At 37.6% G+C, this 27,360-nt stretch overlaps 1 protein-coding gene across 1 annotated transcript in view; it reads left to right on the forward strand.

Moving 5' to 3' along the window:
- Window positions 1-27,360, forward strand: part of LOC309820034 (cadherin-6) — a gene marked incomplete at both ends in the record, with an annotated part of 55,644 nt that overhangs the window by 9,135 nt on the left and 19,149 nt on the right. Inside the window, 3 exons of the mRNA XM_082650495.1 lie at window positions 20,742-21,036; window positions 24,341-24,460; window positions 26,493-26,660. Coding sequence (XP_082506621.1) covers window positions 20,742-21,036; window positions 24,341-24,460; window positions 26,493-26,660 — 583 coding nt within the window. The remainder of the gene's footprint in view (window positions 1-20,741; window positions 21,037-24,340; window positions 24,461-26,492; window positions 26,661-27,360) is intronic.

The raw sequence follows: 27,360 nt of genomic DNA on the forward strand, positions 1-27,360 counted from the left end.
CTGCTCTGATCTTTATGATTTCTTTCCTTCTGCTAAATTTGAATTTTGTTTGTTCTTCTTTCTCTAGTTCCTTTAGGTGTAACGTTAGATTGTTTATTTGAGTTTTTCTTGTTTCTTGAGGTAGGCTTGTATAGGTATAAACTTCCCTCTTAGAACTGCTTTCGCTGCATCCCATAGGTTTTGGATTGTCGTGTTTTCATTGTCATTTGTCTCTAGGTATTTTTTGATTTCTTCTTTGATTTCTTCAGTGATCTCTTGGTTATTTATTAACGTATTGTTTAGCCACCATGTGTTTTTGTTTTTTAAGTTTTTTTCCTTATAATTGATTTCTAATCTCATAGCGTTGTGGTCGGAAAAGATGCTTGATATGATTTCAATTTTCTTAAACTTACTGAGGCTTGATTTTTGACCCACGATGTGATCTATCCTAGAGAATGTTCTGTGCACACTTGAGAAGAAAGTGTAATCTGCTGTTTTTGGATGGAATGTCCTATAAATATCAATTAAATCTATCAGGTCTATTGTGTCATTTAAAGCTTGTGTTTCCTTATTAATTTTCTGTTTGGATGATGTGTCCATTGGTGTAAGTGAGGTGTTAAAGTCCCCTACTATTATTGTGTTACTGTTGATTTCCTCTTTTATAGCTGTTAGCAGTTGTCTTATGTATTGAGGTGCTCCTATGTTGGGTGCATATATATTTATAATTGTTATATCTTCTTCTTGGATTGATCCCTTGATCATTATGTAGTGTCCTTCCTTGTCTCTTGTAACATTCTTTATTTTAAAGTCTGTTTTATCTGATATGAGTATTGTTACTCCAGCTTTCTTTGGATTTCCATTTGCATGGAATATCTTTTTCCATCCCCTCACTTTCAGTCCGTATGTGTCTCTAGGTCTTAAGTGGGTCTCTTGTAGACAGCATAAATATGGGTCTTGTTTTTGTATCCATTCAGCAAGCCTGTGTCTTTTGGTTGGAGCATTTAATCCATTCACGTTTAAGGTAATTATCAATATGTATGTTCCTATGACCGTTTTCTTAATTGTTTTGGGTTTGTTTTTGTAGGTCCTTTTCTTCTCTTGTGTTTCTCACTTAGAGAAGTTCCTTTACCATTTGTTGTAGAGCTGGTTTGGTGGTGCTGAATTCTCTTAGCTTTTGCTTGTCTGTAAAGCTTTTGATTTCTCCATCGAATCTGAATGAGATCCTTGTTGGGTAGAGTAATCTTGGTTTTAGTTTCTTCCCTTTCATCACTTTAAATATATCATGCCACTCCCTTCTGGCTTTTAGAGTTTCTGCTGAGAAATCAGCTGTTAACTTTATGGGAGGTCCCTTGTATGTTGTCATTTTTTCCTTGCTGCTTTCAATAATTTTTCTTTGTCTTTAATTTTTGCCAATTTGATTACTGTGTGTCTTGGCGTGTTTCTCCTTGGGTTTATCCTATATGGGACTCTCTGCACTTCCTGTACTTGGGTGGCTATTTCCTTTCCCATGTTAGGGAAGTTTTTGACTGTAATCTCTTCAAATATTTTCTGTGGTCCTTTCTCTCTCCCTTCTCCTTCTGGGACACCCTATAATGCGAATGTTGTGTTTAATGTTGTCCCAGAGGTCTCTTAGGCTGTCTTCATTTCTTTTCATTCTTTTCTCTTTATTCTGTTCCACAGCAGTGAATTCCACCATTCTGTCTTCAAGGTCACTCATCCGTTCTTCTGCCTCAGTTATTCTTCTATTGATTCCTTCTAGTGTAGTTTTCATTTCAGTTATTGTATTGTTCATCTGTTTGTTTGTTCTTTAATTCTTCTAGGTCTTTGTTAAACATTTCTTGCATCTTCTCGAGCTTTGCCTCCATTCTTTTCCCGAGGTCCTGGATCATCTTCACTATCATTATTCTGAATTCTTTTTCTGGAAGGTTGCCTGTCTCCACTTCATTTAGTTGTTTTTCTGGGGTTTTATCTTGTTCCTTCATCTGGTACATAGCCCTCTGCCTTTTCATCTGATCTATCTTTCTGTGAATGTGGTTTTTGTTCCACAGGTTGCAGGATTATAGTTCTTCTTGCTTCTCCTGTCTTCTTGCTTTTGTAGTTCTTCTTGCTTCTGTTCTTCTTACCGCTACTCTCTTCCCTCTGGTGGATGAGGCTATCTAAGAGGCTTGTGCAAGTTTCCTGATGGGAGGGACTGGTGGTGTGTAGAGCTGGCTGTTGCTCTGGTGGGCAGAGCTCAATAAAACTTTAATCCGCTTGTCTGCTGATGGTTGGGGCTGGGTTCCCTTCCTGTTGGTTGTTTGGCCTGAGGCAACCCAGCACTGGAGGCTACAGGATATTTGGTGGGGCTAATGGTGGACTCTGGGAGGGCTCATGCCAAGGAGTACTTCCTAGAACCTCTGCTGCCAGTGTCCTTGTCCCCACAGTGAGCCACAGCCACCCCCCATCTCTGCAGGACATCCACCAAAACTAGCAGGTAGGTCTGGTTCAGTCTCTTATGGGGTCACTGCTCCTTCCCCCTGGTTCCTGATGTGCACATTACTTTGTGTGTGCCCTCCAAGAGTGGAGTTTCTGTTTCCCCCAGTCCTGTTGAAGTCCTGCAATCAAATCCCACTAGCCTTCAAAGTCTGATTCTCTAGGAATTCCTCCTCCCGTTGCCAGACTGCCAGGTTGGGAAGCCTGATGTGGGGCTCAGAACCTTCACTCCAGTGAGTGGACTTCTGTGGTATAAGTGTTCTCCAGTTTGTGAGCCACCCACCCAGCAGTTATGGGATTTGATTTTTTTTGTGATTGCGCCCCTCCTACCATCTCATTGTGGCTTCTCCTTTGTCTTTGGATGTGGGGTATCTTTTCTGGTGAGTTCCAGTGTCTTCCTGTCGATGACTGTTCAGCAGTTAGTTGTGATTCCGGTGTTCTCACAAGAGGGAATGAGAGCACGTCCTTCTACTCCGCCATCTTGGTGATGGTTTTCTTGGGGGAGTTTTTCCAAAAATTGATATTCTGTGCTTTTTTAAATATCATGAATATTTGGGTTCCCTTTGATGCTCTAATGTACAGGTCCTCCTAATATGCCTTTCTCTTGAGTCATTAATGTCTACCCGATTCAATGAGCCACTAGTCATAGGATAATTAGACAGTAATGTTTTAACAGCCCATAAAAATAAAAGTTGTCAGCCATATACACCTTTAAAATTAGGAATGAAAAATTATTTGTTCCTAATTACATAATCCAAATTCAGTCAACATGAAGCCATATTTTATTCATCTGAAAAACCATTTAAAAGATGCTGTCATTAAAAGATTGCTTTCTTATATTTCTTTTTTTTTTTTTTTAAAGAACATAGACTTAGGAGTAGAGACCTCCTAAGGTGATTCAGAGACTAATTAACCACTGCTGCTTAAACAGGAACATCAGATTAAAACATCTTCATAGCTAACACTTACTGAGTATTGTTTTGTTCCAAACACTCTGCTAAGTGCTTCAGATGTACTATTGCAATGTATCCTCACCAGTGAGTTTCCACTGTAATCCGTGTTTTACAGAGGAGTAAACTAAGGCTCAGATTGGGCCAGTACTTTAGCCCAAGATCTCTGACTGCTATAACCTGGCAGTCGACCTCTGTCTGACCTCACAAGTACTCAGTTATATCCCCTACCCTGTGCATCCACTACTTCACAGAGACATTTTGAGGCACAAATGAAGAAACAGTCCTAGAATATGCTTTGGCATTCAATGATTGCATTCAACTCAATACCACAAATACCTACTGAGGACCTGCTGTGTGAAACCCAAGCGTAGAGAGAAACAGAAAAAAATTTTAGAGACTACGTTTAAAGAGCTACACAGATGTGTTGCATTATTATTCCACACATTCTTTTTAATTTTTCTTGTTTTAATTTCAAGAACACATCAGTGTTATTCAAAATAGTTATAGGTCGGCATTTTAAAATTAGATATGCAATTAGTGGTGTTTCTGGTCATCATGATGAAAAAGTCACTTTTCTTTTTATTTCCCTTGATAACCTTCTCTAAACTTCTATTCTGATTCAGTCACCTGCAGTAATCTTTTCTCCCTGTGTCAGGGCAAATGCCTTGGGCACATCTCTCTTCTTCATCATTTAAATTTAATGCTCAGACATTTAACATTTTCATATTTCAACCGGTTAGTGTATTTAAGAGAACGTGCCTTCACTTGCTCCTTGAACGTACTTTTTAAAAATGTTTCCACAAGTAACTTCCCAACTGTCAATAACTGGCAGTAATGCTGATTTTGTTTCCACTGTCGGCCAACTGATTCCACTTTCTTTACGACAAAAGCTTCAATTTGCTATTTTATGCGTAAGAAAATGTCCTGTGTAACAGCCGTTCTCTGAGTCTTAAACCTCCCTCTCTGCAGTCACTCACATGGAGAGCAGAAGAGTTAGAATGTCTGACCTTGGTCATAAACCCAAATGCACTGTTTGGCTACCTGGGTCACACAAGCAGAGTAAAGTATAGAAAGCCAAACAAGGACCCAATCCCAAATCCTCCAACTTCCATGTTATTATGCCTGTGGACTCCTATATCCTCTGCTTATAACTCAATTTGCTGAAAAAAATGGAGGGATCAAGTTGAACAGAAGAGAGTTAAAGGTTCAAATCCTTTCCGTTCCCACTGAGTTATTTTGCCTCCGTGCTCCACAAGCCAAACAGAGCTAGAGGCTGTCAGAAGGTTATAAGGGCTCTGCATGCTCGTTATAACAAACCCGCCAGAATCTAGCCTATGGACGTTGTTAAGTATTTCTTTACTCATCACCTTAATCTGTTTATGAAACCATGTAAATATTTGATTTGCACCAGAGTTCTTCATTTTTTGTCATGTATGGGTCCACCCTAGCAGAATGGGAATATAAATATACAGAATGCCAACATCCCAGTTTACATGTCTTTTAAAATCAAAATCCCTAATTATCATTTTGATTGACTCATTTCAAAAATCAGTTAAAAATCTCTGACATATTGGCAGTCAAAGGTCAAAATATTCTTAAACCACTGATTTTCTTCATTTCCATTGATGTGAATTCGTACATTATTTTAAATATGAGAAACTAAGAATATATTGTAACAAGAATTATAAATTTAACTTTTAGAGTGCCCTACCTCTAGTCAAAATTAAAAGCTGTCTTTCTAATATTCTACCCTTTTCTACCAAAAATAAATGGGTTTTGGAAGGGGTCCTGCCTTTAACAACCTTCATCAAATTTAGAGATTATATTTAGATGTTAATGTATCATTGGAAACTCAAGGATTCAACTCTTTTTGTATAGATGTAGGCTGCTGTTAGCAAGCTCCACCTTCCTACAAGTTTTTACATTGCCAGTTATTAAGATGATAATGTAATATACATTGTCATCATATATTGATACATACATGACATATATCATATCCTCATGAGTGTGCTAAATATATCAATATTCTTTGAATACCTATCTTTCCATCTAGAATTGAAGAAGATATTGAAAGTACAGAATTCTCCATAAGAGAATTAGAGGTTTTTTTCTTATTGCCATTATTGATAAATAAGTAAAAATAACAACAGCTATTCTCAAAGGTCAATGTGAGGAATCAAATTTGAAATTATGCAGCCTGGAATAAGAAGAAAAGCAGCATGCCAAAATGTTTCACAGGAAAAATATTTATAGTTTCTTCCAGTTTTCTATTCACAGAGAACACGTATGCACAAGAAAAGGGAGGCACTTTAAAAGATTAAAATGTATACACGTGTAAGATGTATGGATAAATACTTTAGGTGAATTGGTGTGCTTCAGAAGACCTGAGGGCAGTAATGAAAGCATAACAAAAAGCCTGACGTATCCGTCTGGATGTGGGATTTAATGCTGACTAGAGGGAACAGAGATTGGAGTTAAGAAGGCAGCTGAAGAATTTATCTCAGCTCTTGCATTTTCAAATAGATTTGGAGAGAAAATGGCTTTCATTCATTCAACAATTATTCACCAGAGACTATAAAGTTAATAGCATGGGCAGCCTGCCTATGTTTGAGCCTCAGCTACACTGTGACTACCTGGGTAATCTTGGGCAAGTTATTTAACCTCTCTCTGCTCTCCATTTCTTCAGCTGTTAAATGAGGGGAGTAATAAAGTTGTTGAGGTGAGGATTAATTAAGTTAATACGAGAAAGAGCTTAGAATGGGGTCAGCATATGGTACTCACTAGGAAGGTACTAAGGGAACACCAGAATAAGGAGGGAAGGCATTCTACTATCAAGTGCATCTTCAGAAAACAGGAAAGGTGAAGAGAAGGATGAACCAAAAGTGCCCAGTTGATGATTCCACTAATGTTCAGTCTCATTCTCTGAAGTCAAGTATTATGGGCCAGAACATGGTGCCAGAGCAGCTGAGGCAGCTGCAAACACAACTCATCACCAGCAATTCAGAGGGCCAAGTATATATAACAGCACAAAGTTTTCTTTATTATCCCAACCAAACTAAAAATAAAACGAGCACTACACTTTATGTAATTTGATGATCCTGGTAACTTTTGTAGATCCTCCTATTAAGGCTATATATTATTTCATTTTAAAACATCATTACTTAACACCACAATTTGGAGTTTATGTTTTTGAATATTTAAACTACTGTGAAATGTTAAGAGTCTGGTTAGGTCTTGTTATTTTTTCAATAAAACTTCAATGCATCTAACAATCAAAAATGACTATCGCACTTAGGGTATAATGTTTTAAACTGGAATTATCATAGTTAAGTTGTTAAGTGGGATTTAATATCATGAGATCCTTATATTATTGCACCAAAGTTTATTATTGTGGGAAAATTACTTTTGATTTAATTGTTTAATTACATTTTTTAAGAGCTAAATAATTAATTCCTTGTTTAAGGTTAAACTTTGACCTTTAATATATTGAGTACTCTTTTATATTGGGTCCTAGGTCTGGTCTTTCAAATTAGTACTTTAGATATTGAATTTAAACCTTTGAATACTTGTATCTTTATAAACTACGCAGGACCCTAGACTACACCTCACTCATATTTTTATCCTTAAAGATATCTAGCACAGATTTTGCACATTGGAAACAGTCAAATATTACTTCAATTAAGCTGCAGGGACCACAAAAGATAAAACACTGCTGTGTTATCTAAAAGCTGCCTCCCAATTTATTGACGTGGATGATTTGATATGGATATCATCGATAGCGTTTTGTGTTGTTGACAACTGAAAATCTAGTCTTTAAAGTTCAAGGATATATTAGATAGTAAACATATAAACCAAATCATCATGAAAGTCTTTCCACAGAAACTACCTCTGGAAATTTCACATCAAAATGACATAGGTATTTTATGATATAATAGCAGAAAACTCAAGCTTCCTTAGTGCAAACCAGAGAAATTAAAGATAACACAGTTAGTTGTATGTGCATAAACTAACAGGAAAGATAAAAGTGAAAATATATAGCAAATAATATAAAAGTTGGTTCCTTTAAGACTTTTACAAATGAAAAATCAGACATTATTTAGGATCTCAGTAGAAGAAAGTTTGAAACAAAATGAGAAAAAGCCGGAGTTCATTAATAGAAAACAAATTTTTTTCTTAAAATTCCTAAGCTACACTGTGCAGATAATTCAAGTGCTCAGTAAAAGAGAAATCATTTAAGACCTGAGAATGTTGATTGCAATGATTCACAAAAAAATCAACTATACAGAAAAATGGGATAACACAGAGAGAGAAAAATTCTATATAACGACTAATTCTTTTTGTACCAACTATATATTCTTCTAATCAACATATTTTGAGTTCACACAAGAAATATAATCATTTCTGGAAAATAATCACATCTTAACTCTTTCTACTGTTTATATTATGAGTACAGTTCAGAAGCGAACATGAAAGAGGAGATGAAAAGAAAGTTCTGCTTTAAAACAGTTATGCAAAACTTTAGCATGCTTTATTGTTTTCTTTTCATAAATCGTGAAGCATAAGAATCTGGCTCATTTACTTAATCTACATCCTAGGTTTTCTTTTTTGTTTTTCCAATGAAGATAAATACCCTCCAGGAAGCAAACTTTCCCTTTAGAAATCAAGTAAAGCATTTTTTATATTTGCATCTTCTCTAAGTTTGAGATTACTGCCAAATAAAAGTGTTTAAAAATTTTTAAAAAGAAATCAATAAGGTAGAGTGGAGTATAAGAAATTACTTTATTATCCATTTGTATCTTGAGTGTTCTAGCTACCCTCCGAACTGTGTGTATTCCGTAAAAAGAACAAAAGGGGGGAATCATTTACCTTGTATGAAAGCTATGATCTTGGTGATTACCAATCTACCTGCCTCTTAAAGGGAAATATTGTTTTAAAATCAAACCAAGAAAATGAAGTGACTTGGGCAGACTTCAGTGGCAGTACTTTATTCAGTTTTATCTCCTTTTCAACAGTCTAGACATCACTTACTTGAGTTTTAAAATGATAATGAGACAGTCAGAATCTTTACTGCAATTCAAACCATCAAATAACTTCAAAGAAGGGGAGGGTGCTGGGTGGGAGGGACAGAACAGAAAACACAACACAAGGGAAATCATCCCCTGGTAGGTGAAGAAGCTTTTTAGATTGTTTTTTAGCAGAGTTTTATTGCAGAAAATTTGTAATGAGATAGGAGCAGTGATAATATTTTTCCACATTTTATCAAGTACTACAGTTTATAAAGTGTTTTCATGTGTACAAGCATTCCTTGAGTATATGAGTGGGTTACAGAATTCAGTTTAATCATCATTTACTGGACATGTACAGGATGCTTGAGAGTTATGAATTTGAATGAGAAATAGTTTCTCCCTAAAGCAAACTACTTGTTTTATAAAGATATGGCTTTAACTTTTTAGATTCTAAGTAAGAATCTACATAAGAATATTATATCCAGTATTTTTCTTTTTTTTTTCCAATATGTTTTTTACCTTTGGCGAAAAACACATTTGGGGAAAAGTCCATTAACTAGTGAGGAGCATAATTTTTTTTAAATTTCTGCTGCTTGAATCATCATGTCTCAGATGTCTGCATTTATCTATTAATATTTTCTTCCAAAGTGTAATTTTACAGAGAGAAAGAGAGAGGAGGCAAGGGGAGTGTGTGTGTGTGTGTGTGTGTGTGTGTGTGTGTGTGTGTGTCCTTAGATTTGGTAAGTGCTGAAGAGATTACATTATAAGGCAAAAAGTAGGATTGTAATTGGTGAGGTACAATGCCTTACTAAATCAATTTTTGACTGGATATCTGGCTCTCAGCTTGATTTACCACTGGCTTTTTTAAAATGAAAATGTTAGACTAAGCAGGAGGTCAGACTAATGTCTCAGTCTGCCAAAGACCTTGGTCTTCCAGAGCCAAGCAAAAGGCAGTAAACAACTCCTTTTTGGGGAAATAACTTCATGCAGTGAATAAACCAAAATGCATTTGTTTAATTGATAAATCCCAAATGAACAACAACATCTATTATAATTTGTACCATTTGTGCCAATAGAATTTACAAATAATTTAGCCTGGGGTCTAATATAATAATATAATGAATCCAGAAACGTTTATAATCATGGTAGGGAGTGCTTTTTGGTAGTATTCTCTGATGTGAGTCAGAGAGTGACTCTGATGGAGTCAGGCAGATCTTGGTAACCTCCCTGGCTCTGCTCTTAACTTTGGATAAGTTACTTAACCTCCCTAACCTCAGTTTCTCTGAAAAAAGTGGAGAAACTAAAGCTTACTTCCTGGAGTCATTATGAGTATTATTGATTAACAAACAAAGCATTCCTGCAGTACCTAACACATAGTAAATGTTCACCAAGTGTTAGTTTTCTTCTTTCTTCACTGAAATTCTTGAAGGACCACATGCAGTTCCAGCTCACCTTGAATTCCAAAGGTAAAGAACTACCTTAGTGGGACTTCCCTGGCGGTCCAGTGGTTAGGACTCGGCACTTTCACTGCCATGGCCCCGGGTTTGATCCCTGGTCAGGGAACTAAGATCCTCCCCCCTCAAAAAAGAACAACAAAAAAACTACCTTAGTTTCCTATTGCTGCTGTAATGAATTACCACAAACTTAGTGGCTTAAAATAGTACAAGGTTATTATCTTATAGCTTTGGAGGTCGAAAGTCTGAAATGGGTTTCGCTAGGTTAAAATCAAGGTGCCGCAAGATGTCTTTCTGGAGGCTGTAGGGGAGGAGCCGTTTCCTTGTCTTTTCCAGCTTCTAGAGGCTGACTACATTCCCTGGTTCATGGTCCCTTCCACCAAAGACAACAGCATAGCATCTTCAAATCTCTCTCTATCTCAGTCTCTCTCTCTGACCTCTGCTCCATCATCACATTTCCTTCTTTGGCTCCAGCTCTCCCCTACTTCTTTCCCTTATAAGGACCCTGGTGATTACATTGGGCTCATGTGGTTAATCCAGGCCGGTCTCACTACTTCAAAATCTTTATCTTAATCACACTTGTAAAGTCTTTTTTGCCATGTAAGGTAACATAGTCATTGGTTCTGGGAATTAGGACATGAACATCTTTGGGAGAGCCATTATTCTGCTTACCACAACTATTATAGCACTAAAGTTTTGTTCATTTAATAGTTACTCTGGTACTTTTGACATTAAATTCAAGGTATTGAGTGTAAAGGATAAATGTCAAGGGAATTAATACATTTCTTCTGAGTTTAGATTTAAAATTCTTTTGCTTTTAGCAGTTTTGTCAAAAATTCTCCTTCATATAACACAAGGTCTGTTTCAGTGCTTATTAAATCTAACAAAGGTAAAAGACTGAATTGAGTGGGGTCATGTGGAATCTCTGCAGATGCAGAGCACTTTACGGTATTATATGAACGTATTTTTAAAGTTACAAGGTACGCAATGAGGAAAAAAAGATTGAAGGATAGATTAGATAGATAGATGATAGATGATATTGATAGATGATAGATAGATAGATGATATTAATAGATAGATAGATATAGGATTCAATCAGTGGTTCTCAAAGGAGGCTATTTTGCCCCCCAGGGGACATTTGGCAACGTCTGGAGACATTTTTGGTGGTCATAACTTGAAAGGTACTACAGGTATCTAGTGGGTAGGGGCCGGGGATGCTGCTAAACATCTTGTAATACACAGAATAGAGTTACCCAGCCCAAAATGTTCATAGAGCAGAGGTCCAAAAATCCTGAATTAGATAGATCTGTGTAACTCAGCACTTAAAATATTGTTTGGTACAGGATAAACCTTTAATGAATGTCATAGAACTGAATGTGAATATCCAGAGAAAATATTTATGTTGCAGTTAACAGACTAGACTGTGGTGTCAGACTGCCTGGACTCCAATCCTTCTCCCGTTGGTTGTATGATGCTGAGAAGTTACTAAACTCTTACCTTGCCTCAGTTTCCTCATCAGTTGAGGTGATAGGAAGAGGGTCATAATGAGTAACAAATTATATAATCTGTGTAACAGCAGCACATTTCCTGGCCCATAGGATGGGCTTCATAAATGTCTGCTATTATTATTTTCCCAAATTCCAGACAGACCCATTGCCAAATGATTGATCATATAAGAGAAAGCTTTAAAGATAAAATATTTACACTGCTCTAAAAATCAATCAAATTATTTATATTATATAGAAGGATATAATGTTTTCTAGTCATGATAAGAGGCAACACAGTATAATCAAAAAAGAAAATGGGAGATGGAGGCAGCCTGAACCTAGGTTTTGTCAGAGGAAAAGAGATTGTCCTGATTCTTCTAGAGCCCATTTAACATATCAAGAGATGAGCCTGGCCAATTCGAATAAAACTTACGAATCCCATTTATAAATGTAGTTACCAAAAGTTATTGGTGCCAGGCTCTGGGCTATTGGTCATTCTTACCCCCCAGTTATCTTCTCAGTTTTTATGGTGGGAATTTTCTCTTCCTCCCACCAAAACTTAAGTGGTGGGGTATTCCTGAAACTGAGGGAAGCATTTCACATTCCTGGCTATTAAACACAAAAACACACAGCCCTGTGTGTATCTATAGTCATTTCTACTTCTCTGAGACATTGTATCTGAAGTCTGGAAAAGGGGGCAGTGGGAAGCAGTGGCAAGTTTGTGGATAAAGGTGAAAACAAAGTGGGTTTTTGCCCGTTTCCCTTTGAGGCAATCATGTGGTGGAGGAGAAGCTCCTTTAAGCTCCTGGGCTTCTCCAGGGCAAGAAAAGGGTGGATGATCTCTTTGCTGGTACCTACCAAGGACAAAGCAACCCTGTGGCTAAGTCCACATTTGCCAAGGGCAATGGAGGAGTGATACTCAGACATTAGGGGGTATGTGATACCAAGGAGGCAGGTAGGGTGGGACTAGTCACCTTGGACCCTGGAGAGCTGAGATCGTGATTCCACTTGCCAAAACCATAGATGCCCCTGAGGAAAGTAAAGGATGAGAGCTATTGTCTAGAGACCAGTGGATCAGAGGGAGTACAGGACTGCCCTTAGCTCCAAAAGCCCCGAATTTTCCTCTGATTTGTGCCATGTGGGTCTCTCCTCTTCATACACCCAGATGTCATCTTGGAATGAATCAGGGGCAAAGAGAGAAAGCAAAACCCAGAAAGACTGGGATTTATTTAAAATAGTTATCTAAAGAGACTGTATTATTGAATCAGGCAGATTTTATTGGACTGCACTAAATTACTGAATATTGACTGAATATTCAACCTAATATCGAGTTCCTAATACTCAATGGGATTAGAGCTTGAGGGATAAAAAAAAGAAAGAAATAATAAGGAAGCTGCATCTTCCCGTGCACATCTGAATGCAGTGTGAGAAAATATGTGACCCTGCACCTCAAGGGAAGGACGCTTCTATTTTAGCTGACTTTATTGCTTTTATTATTCCAGGCACATACTCAAGGCCTTCTCTGATTTTCTCCCACACAGAGCCTTGAAACCATGCCACGTGCTCATACTGGTTGCCAAGCCATTTTTCTCCCCTCGGTGATCCAACCTTCTCCAAGAAGTCTTCCTAAACCATCAAAGAGCTAACATGTCCCCTGACTCCACCTTGTCCAACTCACAGGTTCCCTCTGTATTGTTCTCTAGCGTTTCCTTTACCTTGTTATTCCTAACTAATACTTAATAAGAATACCGAAGTGTCTAATTTCTGCTTTTATTTGCTTTCTTTTATGTACGGGTAAGTATTTCCTAGGCTAATTTGCAAAGGTATAGAAGGCAGGTATTAGATGTTTTTTATTCATTGCCTTATGCAGCTCTTCAGGCCAATAAGGGTTTTTAAATGGCCTTGGTTGACAGTTAAACTATATTTTAATAGAACAATGTTTCTGTGAAATGGAGAATTTTCCATCAGCTTCATTCTTGAAACTTCTTCACCCTTAACAGATGACTTCTGTCCCAGCACTTATAATGGGTCAAGGTACTTATAACATCTGCTCTTTTGAACAAATCCAATACAGGTTGGCTTTATTATTGAGGTTTAATTGGTTATTAAAGAAAATTTTTTATATCTGAGGTGATAACTTGAATTGCTCTCTGACTGCTCAGACTAGACAATGTGCTTAGTGTTTGGTAGTAATTGCTAAATTATCTGGCAGCTTCAGGAACATATATTCTCGATACATAGAATTATCCTAAAATCAAGTGAGAAAGGGGGTGGAGGACACTAAGATTTATTGATTACCTTCTATGTTCCAGAAACCTTCATTGATTATTGATATTTTATCCAATTTTATCTTTATAACATTCATTCATTCTTCCTTTGCAATCATTAATTATTGAAGATCTATAATGTGCTGATATGTTGGGTGCTGAGAATACGGAAGTGAACCAGACAGGCTTGATGCTTTTTTTAATCATGAAATTTGCCATCTAGCTGTTTGCTGACTGAAACATGAAAACAGCTGTGAAATTCTCAAAAAAAAAAAAAATTGAGAATGTACTGATGGCTAACTGGGGAAGAAATTGGGAGTGTAGAACAGGAGGCTATAACTTAGACTAGCAGCTCAGGGAGAACTTCCCTGAGGAAATCAAGATTACAAAGACCTGATGTATGAATTGGATTAACCAGGTGAAGGTGTTTAAAAGGACTTTACACCAAGGGGACCACATGCAAGGAGGCCTAGATATGAAAGAGTCTGATGTATCTTCAACCAACTGCAATACGTACAGTACCCTAGAACAAAGAGTGTCAAGGAGAGAATGATGGCTGATGAAGCTAAGGAGAGGGGCAGAGACTGTGGAGACTGGAGGCCATGCTGAGTGGGGCTAGGGGCCTTATCCCAAGAGTAAAGAGAAAACACTGAAGGATTCAGTTAGAAAAGAGTGGTATCTTGAAAGTTGTTGATGGTGTTGTTTAAGTTCAGCTAGTCACAGAAAGGAAAATAGATGGAAAGGAAGCAAGACTGAGTGTGTGTTCAGAGAGCCTCATTGCAATAGGTCAAAGAGAAATGGTGGTGAATTGGACCAGGGTGGCACCAGTGGGAATGGAGACAAGTAGGCGGTGAGTTGAGATATAGGTAAGAGGTAGAATTGGCAGGAGTTAGGGGCCTAATGAATTTGGAGATGGAGGCAGAAGGAAGGTTCTAGGGTGACTCTCTGGTGGTCCTTACAGAGATGGGACATACAAGAGGAAGAATGGTTTGGGAGAGAAGGTAATGACGTCAACTGGGAAGTACTGAGTGTGAGTTGTCCAAGAGACTTGCCTGGGAATCACTGTATCCTTGACTCTGTTTCTCACGAAAATGTCTGTCCTGAGGTTTTATAGAGATTTGGACATTAATGGCACAGAGATAATAGTTTAATCCATGAAAATAGATAATCTCATTTGGAGAGAGTATGTGAAATGAGGAAAGACAAGGACCTAAGACAGGCCTAAGGAATATCTACATTTAATGGACAAGTAGAAGAGGAATATCTGGCAAAATTAGTTATTTTGAGTTTTGTCTTAAAGATGACCTATGAAAACTATGATAACTTAATTAATTTAGTTGATTAATAGGAAAGTCAGAATTCAGACCCAAATGTTTCCACCTTCAAAGTCCACCTTCTGAATACTTCCTGTCTGTGATGTAAGAATCATTTATTGATGCATATCTCTGAGCTAGGCCTTCTGTTAAGCATTTTACATACATTGTTTTATTAATTTTCAGAACAACCTACCTGTAAACTAAGTATGGTATTATTCTTATGTAGATGAGGGAGATAAGACTTGGAGAAATTAAGTAAGTTCCCCAAGGTTACCCGACTACTACATACCCATTTCTTTCCCTTGCCCAAGACCATGCATGCATTATGATTGTACTAGTTAAGGCAGTGATTCTCAAACTTGAGCTCTCATCACAGTCACCTGGAGGGCTTCTTAAAACACAGATTGTTGGGCCACACCCTTTGAGTTTCTGATTCTGGAGGTAGATGGGGCCTGAGAATTTGCATGTCTAGTTCCAACAACCTGCCACAAAAATATGCTGCCCTCAGTATTTTAACTTGTAAAAAACATAAATTAAATATAAACTAGATATAAATTAGTTAATTCATAATAATCATTAACATCCAAATAGAGCATATTAAAATATGTAATATAAAATTTTATTAAAAGATATTTTTAGGGCTTCCCTGGTGGCGCAGTGGTTGAGAGTCCACCTGCCGATGCAGAGGACGCGGGTTCGTGCCCGGGTCCGGGAAGATCCTGCATGCCGCGGAGCAGCTGGGCCCATGGGCCATGGCCGCTGAGCCTGCGTGTCCGGAGCATGTGCTCCACAACGGGAGAGGCCACAACAGTGAGAGGCCCACATACCGCAAAAGAAAAAAAAAAAAAAAGATATTTTTATTTACCTACCCCTATGATCTCTGAAACAGAATCTACTCCTAATCCCTGCCATGTACTTCAAGAAATTTCTTCCTGACATAAACTCTACCTAACAAGCTCTTCACAATTTTTACATTAAGCATATTTATTAGCATTATGTATACATGCATTATGTAGAGAGATGTATGTATAGACACACTCATATATACATATACATATTGAATTCAGTTAAGCTTCCATTTGTCCTAAGTTGATTGTAAACCTATTTTCCCAATTTAAAATAATATTCAATCTATTTAGCACAAAGGTGTTCTCTCTGCTGTAACTCCAGTTTCTACACTTCAATCCCAATCAGACAACATCTTTTCACCACAGCTGTTCTCTGATTCTTATAACATTTCAGATTAGCAATCATTACATTTCTTAAAGGGCCACATTACACTCTATGAGCATATTAGTCATAACCCATTTTTTTAATTTCAGCAAAAAAAATCACATAATTCCTTCCCTAAGCCCCTTTCAGGCTGTTGTAGGTACTTCCAGATGTGCCATGTAGGTAAACTTCTGTTTAAACGCTGCTTTCTTGTCTCAACGATGTATATGCTTAGAAGATTCAGTTTGGTTACTGACTTAAGACAAGTGACTCAGTGACACATAGGGAATGGGGGGAATGGGGCAGCATTAACTAGCTCCATAAACCACTAAAAATCTGTACAGTTAGTGTTATACCTTTGAATTAGAGACAAAATCAAGTCGGGAGGTGGCATACGTAGCAGATAAAAAGATACTGGCACCGCTTTAGCGATGCCTGCGATGGGGCCGTATCTACAACCCCAGATCCTTGTATTTATTCGTCAAGATGCTACACTTAAAAAAATAATGATAAGTCAACAGAAAAACAAGCAAAGACCAAGAGCTTCTTCTGCAACAAAATGCTCCAGGTACAGTAGTAAAAAGTCCTGCGAGCCCCAGGTGAAATGTGACTTTCTGAGGGAAGTGGATAATTTTTACTTGATGGTGAATCGTTAGAAGTGAGCCAGATGATTAAACTTAATGGAACAGCCACATTAAACTGAAATTAGTAAAAACATGCCTCGGGCAGCATACAACCTTTTATTTGTTGTTGTTTAACTTCTGCCTTTTACAGTGGCCATGATGAATGACATCACAAAAGAAAAAAATCCAATTAAACTCTAAGAGCTCAATAAACCCCTAATGTCTGCTTGTCACCACCGCTTTCACTTGCACTGATGTCTTCTTACGTTTCCTCTTTTCCCCAAGAAGAGAAAAAAGAACTGGCCTCAGGGGGGTTCAGTGGAAGGGAAGTAGAGGGGGAAAGAGCACACAAAGGCTTCTGGAGGTTTCTATTCTGTGCGCTCCATCAGATGCAAACACTGCACTGGGAGGGGGATGAGGTTAAATTGTTTTATTATTATACAATGCCTGAGTGAAGAGATGCACTTTCCCACTAGTTTTCAAATACTGATAAATCAGAATTGGGATCTGCAGAGCAATCCCTGTTCACGCTCTTAGGTGGCATCTCCACTGCCCTTTTACATTGTCTTGGTGTTTGTTCTATAAGTCATCGAAATGGTCTCTCCTGACAGTTAAAAATAAGTTTCTGATTACTTTTACCTGAATAAATCTTGTGATCCAATGTGGTATTCACCTACTAATTGTGCAACAACTACATATTGAAAGTGATGAAAGAACCGGCTGAGGGGAGTCTATAATCTAGCGGAATGCAGAATATAATAAATCATGTGGAAAGATAGCAATGGCCACCTGATAGAAGAATACGGGCTTTTGATAACAGATTTTACCTTAGAGATACCATGTGTTTGTAAAATTGGGTTTTCAAAGGCCTCAGAACAAAGTTCTCAAAGTCAAAAGCAAAAACATGTTTATTGTGAACTAAGAGCTAATAATAGTAACAATATCTTAAATTTGGAAGACACTTTATAATTTATAAAACACATGCTTTTATCGCATGTTTATGTAGGAACTAACATAGTATTTGTATATAGTCTCTTAGTGCTTCACTACAGCCTTGTCCTGTAGCTCAATTATCTTCATTTTCTGATAAGGATCCCAGGGCTTGGAAGTTAATTGACTGTCCTATTGAGAGAGAGAGAATGAGCAAGTCCCACACTTGGGACTCCTGGTGTGGTGCCCCCTGCACTGTGCCAGGCTGCTGACCATGGCTGTCCTAGAGCCAGATCCAAAGGGCAGTGACATTGGTTTCATTACTCATGAGTTAATGAAATAGCTTTTTAAGAGCTCTCTTCAGTCATAAGAATTTGACGATGGAGAGTTAAAACTTTCCCCAGTGACTCTTTCTGTGTAGTCAGTGTTTCAGCGTTTTCTTAGCACATCACATTACACAAATCATGGAGTGCTCTTGTTTTACATTTCTTATTGCGTTTGTCTCACTTCTAAGCAATTTCCTCCCCGTTCGCACTTATCTTGCATGATTTCTGTCAAATTGCTTTCAAGGCCACTAATTGTATAAATAATATTCTCTTCCTCAAACTCTGCTATTAACTAGTGGTAGCTGTATGGCATTAGACACAGTTTATCTCTCAAAATGAGAAGGTTGCATGGAATAATCGATAAGCCTCTTCTTGCACTCAAGTTCTAATCTGACTCTCACATGAGCTGCGTGATTTGGGAAACACTACATATAGGAGCCTCAGTTTTCTTGACTCTCGCAGTGATGGATTCAATTATCTCATGTTTCCCAAAATGAGTTTCTTGGAAAACTGTTTTGGGGAATATCAATACGGATCACACCCAAAAAGGATTCATTACATAAGAAAGTTCAGGAAAGCTAGATTAAATGATGTTTAGTTGTGGACTATAGGTACTCACAGCCTTTCCTAAGTTAATGGGCACTGGGTGACTCTAAGAAAGAGGCAGAATATGAAGTATTTCCCAAAATTATTGGGCCACAGAACGCTTTTTCCTCAGCATTTTGTGTAAATGATATTCCACGGGGCATACTTTTAGAAAGTCTGGGTTACATATTTTTTAAGTCCCCTTTTCCCCTGAGATTCTATTTTCAAATGTGTTTGTAGACATTACTCTGAATATTCCATGCAGTATCAATCAAGAGAACACAGAGATGGTTTACCTGCTGCTGTTGTTGCCATTACTGTTGTAACATAGCCTATACTCCACTTAGACAGAGTTGAAATAAGGTAGAGATTGTTGCCAAACAGAACTTGGGTCTGCTCACCTGCTGCACAGCAAAGCCAATCTACTGACACCAGGTTGTAATGAAGGAAAGTACAGTGTTTATTGGAGGCACCAAGCAAGGAGAATGGGCAGCTCATGCTCAAAAGACCCAAACTCCCCAATGGCTTTCAGGAAAGGGTTTTTAAAGGCAACATTTGGCATGAGGATTGCAGCTCATGGACCTTCTTCTGACTGGTTGGTGGTGAGGTAACAGGGTGATGTTTCAAGGAATCATAATCATCAACCTTCTGAATCTGGCATCTGCATGCTTGTGGTAACATGTAATCACCATCCTCTACCTTGTGTGGGGGAGCTTAGTTTCTGCAGAACTCAAAAATATATGTCAGATTGTTATGTATATCTCTTCAGGAGGAACTAGGACTCTGTTTTATCACTGAACTATTTGCTTTTCCTTTGTTTCTGCATTCCCTCACTTACCTAATTAGTAACTGCTTGAGTCTGCTCTTTGGAACTCAGCAAAGACCTAGGAGACTAAAGCCTTTCTCTACAAACAAGAAACAGGAAGCACAGAGGGGCTTTTGTACCCAGGAGGGCCCCACAGGGTCCTACTAGCCATTAAAGCTGACTTGTCTGTATGTAGCTGACACTTACAACTGAGATCTGAAAACAGTTCTCCTTGGTAAAAAGCACTTTTTGAAAAAACTTGTGAATAGGGTTAGGTTATTGGAAGACCTATGAGATACTGCCTAAACTTTTGCTGAGGTGGGGAAAAGGGAACTAAAGAAACAACAGGGAAGTCAATAGAGTGGATATAAAGTTCAGGGTAAGTAACCCATGGGCTACTTTTCCAAGTTAGGATCGCCCTCTTCACTTCAGTGGTATCTTCACGTTCATTACCGCAACCCTTTACCCGGACCCATTTCACTGGCTGTTAATCTTATCAGAGCCTCTGCTTGATGACCTTCAGGAAAAGAGAACCCACTGCTTCATAAGGCAGACTATTCAATCTAATCTTTTAGAAGGTCCTTTCCCATATTAAACTAAAATATGTGTTAAATATTCTTTTCCGATTTATCTTGTAAATTTATCTTATTCCAATTTATCTTGTAAATTGTTATTCCAATGTATCTTGTAAATTACCTAGTCAGGGTGGTTTCAAGGCATTGTCCCTGACAGCACTTAAGATGTTTCTCAAACACTTGAGTTGAATTTCATAAATAAATTTCACATCTTCCTAGAAACTTGACTATAATCTCCATCGTATTAGAATCAAGAAGATTGACTAGCTTTCCTAAATTCACCAAGATAGCAATGTGTAGAGGCAAAATGTATACTCTGATTCAAAAACCAAAATCCTTTTCTCAGTAGTATATTGCTTGTCTAGTGTATCTGTGTACATAAAAGTGAGGGGGAGAGTGTATTAATAGATCTGAAAGCTGTAGTGAAAATAGTTTCGTTCCCGCCAGGCCTATATGTCCTTGGGCATCTTACTATTGCTCTGGCCTTTAGTTTTTCATTCTTCAAAATCAGGATTACTAAATTTTATCCAAGCTCTGTTCCACTTCTGGAAATCTCTGTGATTATAAGGAAACATGTTCATTAACGAATGGCATTTACTACTGAGGATTTAAGTAAATAGTAAAAGAGAACAATCTGCAACCCTTAGAAAGACTTGAATGAAAGTTAACATAGCATTGCATCATAAAGACAAACAGTTTAGGATCACATGCTTGACTTTTACTTTCTTTAATTTTTTTTTTTCTACACTAGTTACATTCAGACCAGGATAGAGGAGATGGATCACTTAAATATATCCTTTCAGGAGATGGAGCAGGAGATCTCTTCATTATCAATGAAAACACAGGGGATATACAGGCCACCAAGAGGCTGGACAGGGAAGAAAAACCTGTTTACATCCTTCGAGCTCAGGCCATAAACAGAAAAACAGGGAGACCTGTGGAGCCCGAGTCTGAATTCATCATCAAGATCCATGACATCAATGACAATGAACCAATATTCACCAAGGAGGTTTACACGGCCACTGTTCCTGAAATGTCTGATGTCGGTGAGTGAGATGTGATTCAACCATTTCCTCTAGTACATCAACTGAATAACAAGTCCTATGAGTGAAATTTGCTGAATTGAATGGACTTAGCTGTTAAATTCTAGAAGCATTGTGTTTCAAACAGTCCATTTATGTCCTTTTTGTAAGTGCACCGGTGTCTCCTAATATTACTCTAGTCTTATTATTTTTAAGAAAACAGCATTTCCTCTAGTGATTAGGGTATGAAAAGTGGCAGGGTGAGAGGGGGAGGGAGGAGAGACCATTTCATTTAATTCCTCCCCCACTCAAAATGCCCACTTTATTTCTTGGACTGAAAGGCAGCAGCCCTCTCTATTTCTCTTAGCCCATAGTGCTATTAGGCTTCAGGTAAGGATCTCCCCAATGGAAAACAAAAGCCCTGAATTTACAGTCCAGACTAAAGAGTAATTATATTTGAGAAAGAGACTCAAAGAAAACTTTTTAAAAAATCCGTAAACAATATGCAGACGATGTCTAGAGGATATGTTCTTTACTAAGTGGTAGAAATTAAGAGACTTTCATGACATTAATATGGTAAATTAATATTTTGTGCACAATTCTACTACCAATTTTAAAGTTAATACGTGTGCATTTAATTTGCTTAGATAGGGAAAAGGTAAATAGAATTTAAATTAAGAAAAAAATCCTACTGACATCACTGTCAGCCACATTAAAACACTTCAGGGGAGACGATGACAAATGTTCAACTATTGTGTAAAGGGTTATTTTAAGTTATAGTCAGTGTCAAGTTCAAAAGGGCTAAATTACATAATAAAAAACATTTCCATAATTTTGCGAGTCAGATATCAGAGACATTTCAGTTCACAATTCTAAGACTTGGAAAATACATAATCTACAGAAATGATTATAAAACATCTCAATTTTTCCCATGAAGAAGTTACTCATCTCATTACTTGAAGTCACTTTTTGTTAGAAAAATCACAAATGATCACCAAAGTTAAGAGGAGGATTAGAATTCTTCTAAGAGGAAGATTTGTTAGGAAAAATATTTTTCCTCTATGTGGTAAAGGGCAGGAAGAATTAATGAAGGACAGCCTGGTCATCAGCACCACACTGGGCAACTCTAACAAGATGTGCAAAGTGTAACTGCACAATATAAGGTGCAGCGTGCTCTTGAAGTCATTATAGAATTAAATATGTTTTATAAATATTTGAGGGTAGCTGGCAGTAACACGTCTTGAGGAAGAGAAGCCTTTTTCTAATCTGCACACAGGCACAGTTATGTTGACATTCATCATTATCATAAATTAACATGTCATTATTGTGATAGTAAAGGCATCCCAAAAGAATTACATGAAGGTAGTGGGACAATAACAAGGTAGTAAAAATGGACTTCGGGGCTTCCCTGGTGGCACAATGGTTGAGAGTCCGCCTGCCGATGCAGGGGACATGGGTTTGTGCCCCGGTCTGGGAAGATCCCACATGCCGCGGAGCGGCTGGACCCGTGAGCCATGGCCGCTGAGCCTGTGCGTCCAGAGCCTGTGCTCCGCAGCGGGAGAGGCCACGGCAGTGAGAGGCCCGCGTACCGCAAAAAAAAAAAAAAAAAAAAGGACTTCGACGACAAACAGACCTAAGTTTGAAACTATCCCTACTAATAAGCACCAATGTGGCCTTAGGTAAATAAATGACTTGATGTCTCTGATCCTCCAGTTCCATATCTATAAAAAAAGAAATAATAAACATCAACTCCTAATCCTTATCGTAAGAATGAAAGGAGAAAACAAGTGCAGAGCCCCCAGTACCACATCTGGCAACTAATAGGCACTCAAAGTGTCCAGATAACCATATTCTAAAAGCAATCAAATTTTGTACTGATGTCAAATAAGAACGTAGGTGTCTGTTGACTTCTACTACTCCTCGTTTTAACATCATATGCTCTCATTTTCCCTACATACCTTGTCAAATTACAAGGACGGGTGCTCTATCTCATGCATCAACATGCTACCTCCAGAGCATCCAACCCTAACACAGTACAGTATATTTGTTCAATAAATGGAACAATTTATTACATTACAAAAGCAATGTAAAAATTACTATTTACATTACAAAATGTAATTTGTAATTATAATGTAATTTGTAATTTGTAAATAATGTAATTATTTACATTAAAAAAGCAATGTAAAAATTCTAATATTCCCTAAATGTGACTTCCCTGCCCTGTTCGTGGACAGGAGAATTCTAGCAGTATGCTTACTCTTTGTCTAATATGAATACCAAAAGTCAGCCATAAAATGATCTTAATCAGAGGGTCTTACCCTTTTTGGAAGTCACAGACCCCTTTGAGAATCAGATAAAGTCCATGGAACTTCTTCTCATTGTAATATACATGTAAAAATTTGCATGGAATTTCTTGGGGGTTAGGGATACTTTGAAGGTTATTATTAACTGTGGTCTCTAAGATAAGAATGCCAATCTAAAACAACATAGCCTTCTTTGTGGATTTAATTATAATCATCTTTTGGGATTATAAATTCTGGATGTGTATCCTCTGCTATTCCAATTAATTCTTTACTTAATCCAAAACTACTTCTCATAAGGTTCAAGGTCTTTCAACCTCTTAGAATTATCAGATTTATCACTTAGGATGCTTTTATTTGTAAGTAACAGAAAACACAATTCAAATTACTTTAAACAATGCAAGCATTTATTGGTCACATTACTTAAGTCCAAAAGTAAAGTGGACTTTGAACATTGTTTGATTTGTGTTCTAGATATTTCTGTGTAATTTTCTGTCCTATTCAGCTTTGTCCTCAGGCTGGCATTGCTAAGATCACAAAATAGCTACTGCATTTGCAGGCTCCACACCGGCACGTTCTAGTCCAGGAGTAAAAGCACCTATGACACAGCAAATTTCCAGCAAAATCACGAATGGCCTCCTGATTAAACAATACCTACACTAATCCTCGTAGAAAAAATAGTGCAAGATGCCAATAGATTGAGGCCTAGATAACTTGAAAGAATTGCCGTAGCAAGAATCCAATCAAATCTCACCCTTGGAGATGGGTTGGAATCAGTTACACCCAAAGTCATGATCATTCCCATGCTTCCCTTTAATTTAATCCTTACAATATTTATTAATGTTGATCACATTCCTTCAGAGTGAGAAATCCAAGGCTTTTTAGCCCAGCATCCCACTGTAGTTCTTCACTCCCTTGCCATGATAGTTTTCTGTAGAAGTAAGATTGTGCTTTCTCCTTATGTGTGGGTATCAAGGACCCGTCATTAACCCTTAATTTATTTTCAATTCATGTTTCTGTCATTACAGGCACATTTGTTGTCCAAGTCACTGCAACTGACGCTGATGATCCAACGTACGGAAACAGTGCTAAAATTGTCTATAGCATCCTACAGGGGCAGCCCTATTTTTCAGTTGAATCAGAAACAGGTTAGAATTCCTTTTGTATCTTCTTTTTACCATCTGTAATTTTAATCGACATGCTCAACTGAGCTAGCATATTTTTTAATAAAAACAATCAGTGTGATTGAATTTTCTTAGATTCATCTCCCCAACACCAGCGATACACTTGTAAATATGACATCCAGGTCATTTTAAGCAAGAAATCTGACAATGGATCTTTCATCCACCATGTTTATTCAGAGGAGATTCAGAAAAATTACACATTGTTTTATTCTCTTTTCCAGTTTGAGATGAAGCTGAAAGGCCAACTCCTTCTGATAGCCAGTAGGGCTGTTTATACATAATCTGATTCTTCTTTTTCTAGTTATTTAGTAGGATCGCATCTCTCTACCCTGCTGGGAAGCTAGATGTAGCCATGTGATTTATTGGGGCCAATAAAATGTAGCAGTGATACGAGTCATTTCCAAGCGAAACTTTTAGACCTGGTGCACAACCCACCATGTTCCCTTCCTCTTGCCACAGTGATCATGGATGGAAACCAGTATCAAGTGGGTCTCCAGCCTGAATGTCTAAGGGTTTTCATGAGCAGAGCTTCTTACTTGCCTGCACAGAGCACTACAGTTCAGTTAAACCACTAAAATTTTACTTTTGTTGTCACGTTGTCTAGCTTATCCTAACTGCTACTGCCCTAAAAAACAAAACAGATTGCCTTAATGGAATCCTTCTTCAACATCTCATTTTTCTGCACTATCTCCACAGAGTAGCATACTATCTTATGATGAACTGTTTTTTAATAAATATCACTTGTATTGTATAGTAAATTCTGCACATATTTTTGCTGTCATAATAGGAGTAGAGTTCCTTTTATACGATTTTTAAGCATCCATTATTGTTAGTAGAAATCAAAACCTTTCTAGGTCACTACATCCAGCTGGAAATCGATGTAAGAGGTGCCATGAACTTAGAAAGAATCCCAAGGAAAAAGGAAATGTTGAGTTTAAAAACAATGAGGATGAAAAATTAGAATTATTCAACTTAAAGGACAGAAGGCTAAGGTGACCTCCTGTGTTTAAAGAGAGAAGTACTATTATCTGGAGAACAGAAAGCAGCTTCACTTTCACTGAAGCCAGCACTGCAGGAATGAAATTGAGGTATTCATTCCTACCTGTTGTCTGAGGTATTCTTGTTAAAAATAAAAAAAGATATTTTCAGCTTCACTAGTCATTAAGCACTGGAATGTGCCACCTGAGAAGGTTATAAAGCCTTCTCCAGTGATTTTTCAAAGAATGCTGCTAATTGAAGCATAAGCCTTACATAGAAATTAGACAAACTTTTAGAAGTTCTTTAAACTAATTATTTTATAACCATCTAACAACAGAAATAAATTTTACCTAACTGAAGAATGTTGGTCACTGCTGGGACCTGTTGAACTAAAGTGCACGTCAGCTTTAGGGAAAAAATTCTCTAGGATCATACAAGATGATCATTATGAGACAACTGATGCTGTGTTTTTATAAGACCACAGTTTTGTGATTTAGAAGATCCTCAGAGCATTCATGATGGTGGGTATATTTGCTGAGGAATTAGTTAATTCGGTAATGTGAAACTCAGGAGTCAGTTCAAGTATATATGACTATTAATTTCCTCATAATGCACCCAGTGTCCTTTATCAAGCAGCTACAGTAGTCTAGCACTGTGCCACACGCCAAGTTATATTTTGCTGTGTCATCTTATAACACTTAATATTTATACCACTTACAGTCTGCACTATTGCAGGATGTGACTTGTACTTGTTTTCATTCTCCTTGCATTATAGGTGTATTTTTTTTTAATGTATCTATGTATCCACCTCCCCTATGTGGGTTTAATTTCCTTCAGTACGAAGGAAATTGATTACTATTGATTGATTACTATAATCAATCATCTTTATGGTCACCCATGACATCTGCACAGTGTGATGCATATCGTGGGTGACAATCTATGTTTGTTTGCATAAATAAATGATTTTGTAAAGTATTTTTAATATATCCCTTTCCATTTCTGAACTTCATATCCATAGGTATCATCAAGACAGCCTTGCTCAACATGGATCGTGAAAACAGGGAGCAGTACCAAGTGGTGATTCAAGCCAAGGATATGGGTGGACAGATGGGGGGATTGTCTGGGACCACCACAGTGAACATCACGCTGACGGATGTCAATGACAACCCTCCCCGGTTTCGCCAGAGTAGGAACATTTGATTGAATGAGTGTCTTCAGTGCACTTTTGTAAAACTGTAACTTTAAGAATGATATTTTATTTCCCATTATTATTATTAATTGCCAAAGTTAGTGAACCTAGTAAGAACTGGCACATTTATTAAAATGAGTGGACAACACTGATGCTCAGCAGATGTGAACATTTATTGGTAATTAGCTGAGCGATAGTCTGATGTGGCTGTTATTATAAAAGCAACATCATTATTTTATTTTTCCTTATTAATAAGACCACCACAGGCATAAATATGCTTGTGCAGAACATATGTATACAAGCCTGCTGCTGTGAGGAAAAATTTGACTTTATATTTTGTGAATTTAATCAGGCATGTAATCTCCCTTAAGTCCTCACGAGGCTTTGCAAGGGGAGGATTTATCATTTTACTGTTTCTAAAAATACAACTGTGGAAATAACTATTTACTTAATCCATTTGTAATCATAAATAGTTTTCTACATTATGGTTAATTGAGATACCAAAAGTCATCTCTAAAATCTTTAACGCTCATGATTAGGTAAGAAGGAAGATAAAGGAGAAACCAGCATTCATAAATGCCCACTCTGTCTCAAGCAGTACACTTGACCCTTTCACTTAGAGACCTCAAGTAGGTACTGGTTTTAATGACATTTTTCTTCCAGGATCAAAATTCCTTTCTGACTATGATTTCCTAAG

This window comes from Grampus griseus (assembly GCF_964374135.1).
Source record: "Grampus griseus genome assembly, chromosome: 3".
NCBI classification, from domain to species: domain Eukaryota; kingdom Metazoa; phylum Chordata; class Mammalia; order Artiodactyla; family Delphinidae; genus Grampus; species Grampus griseus.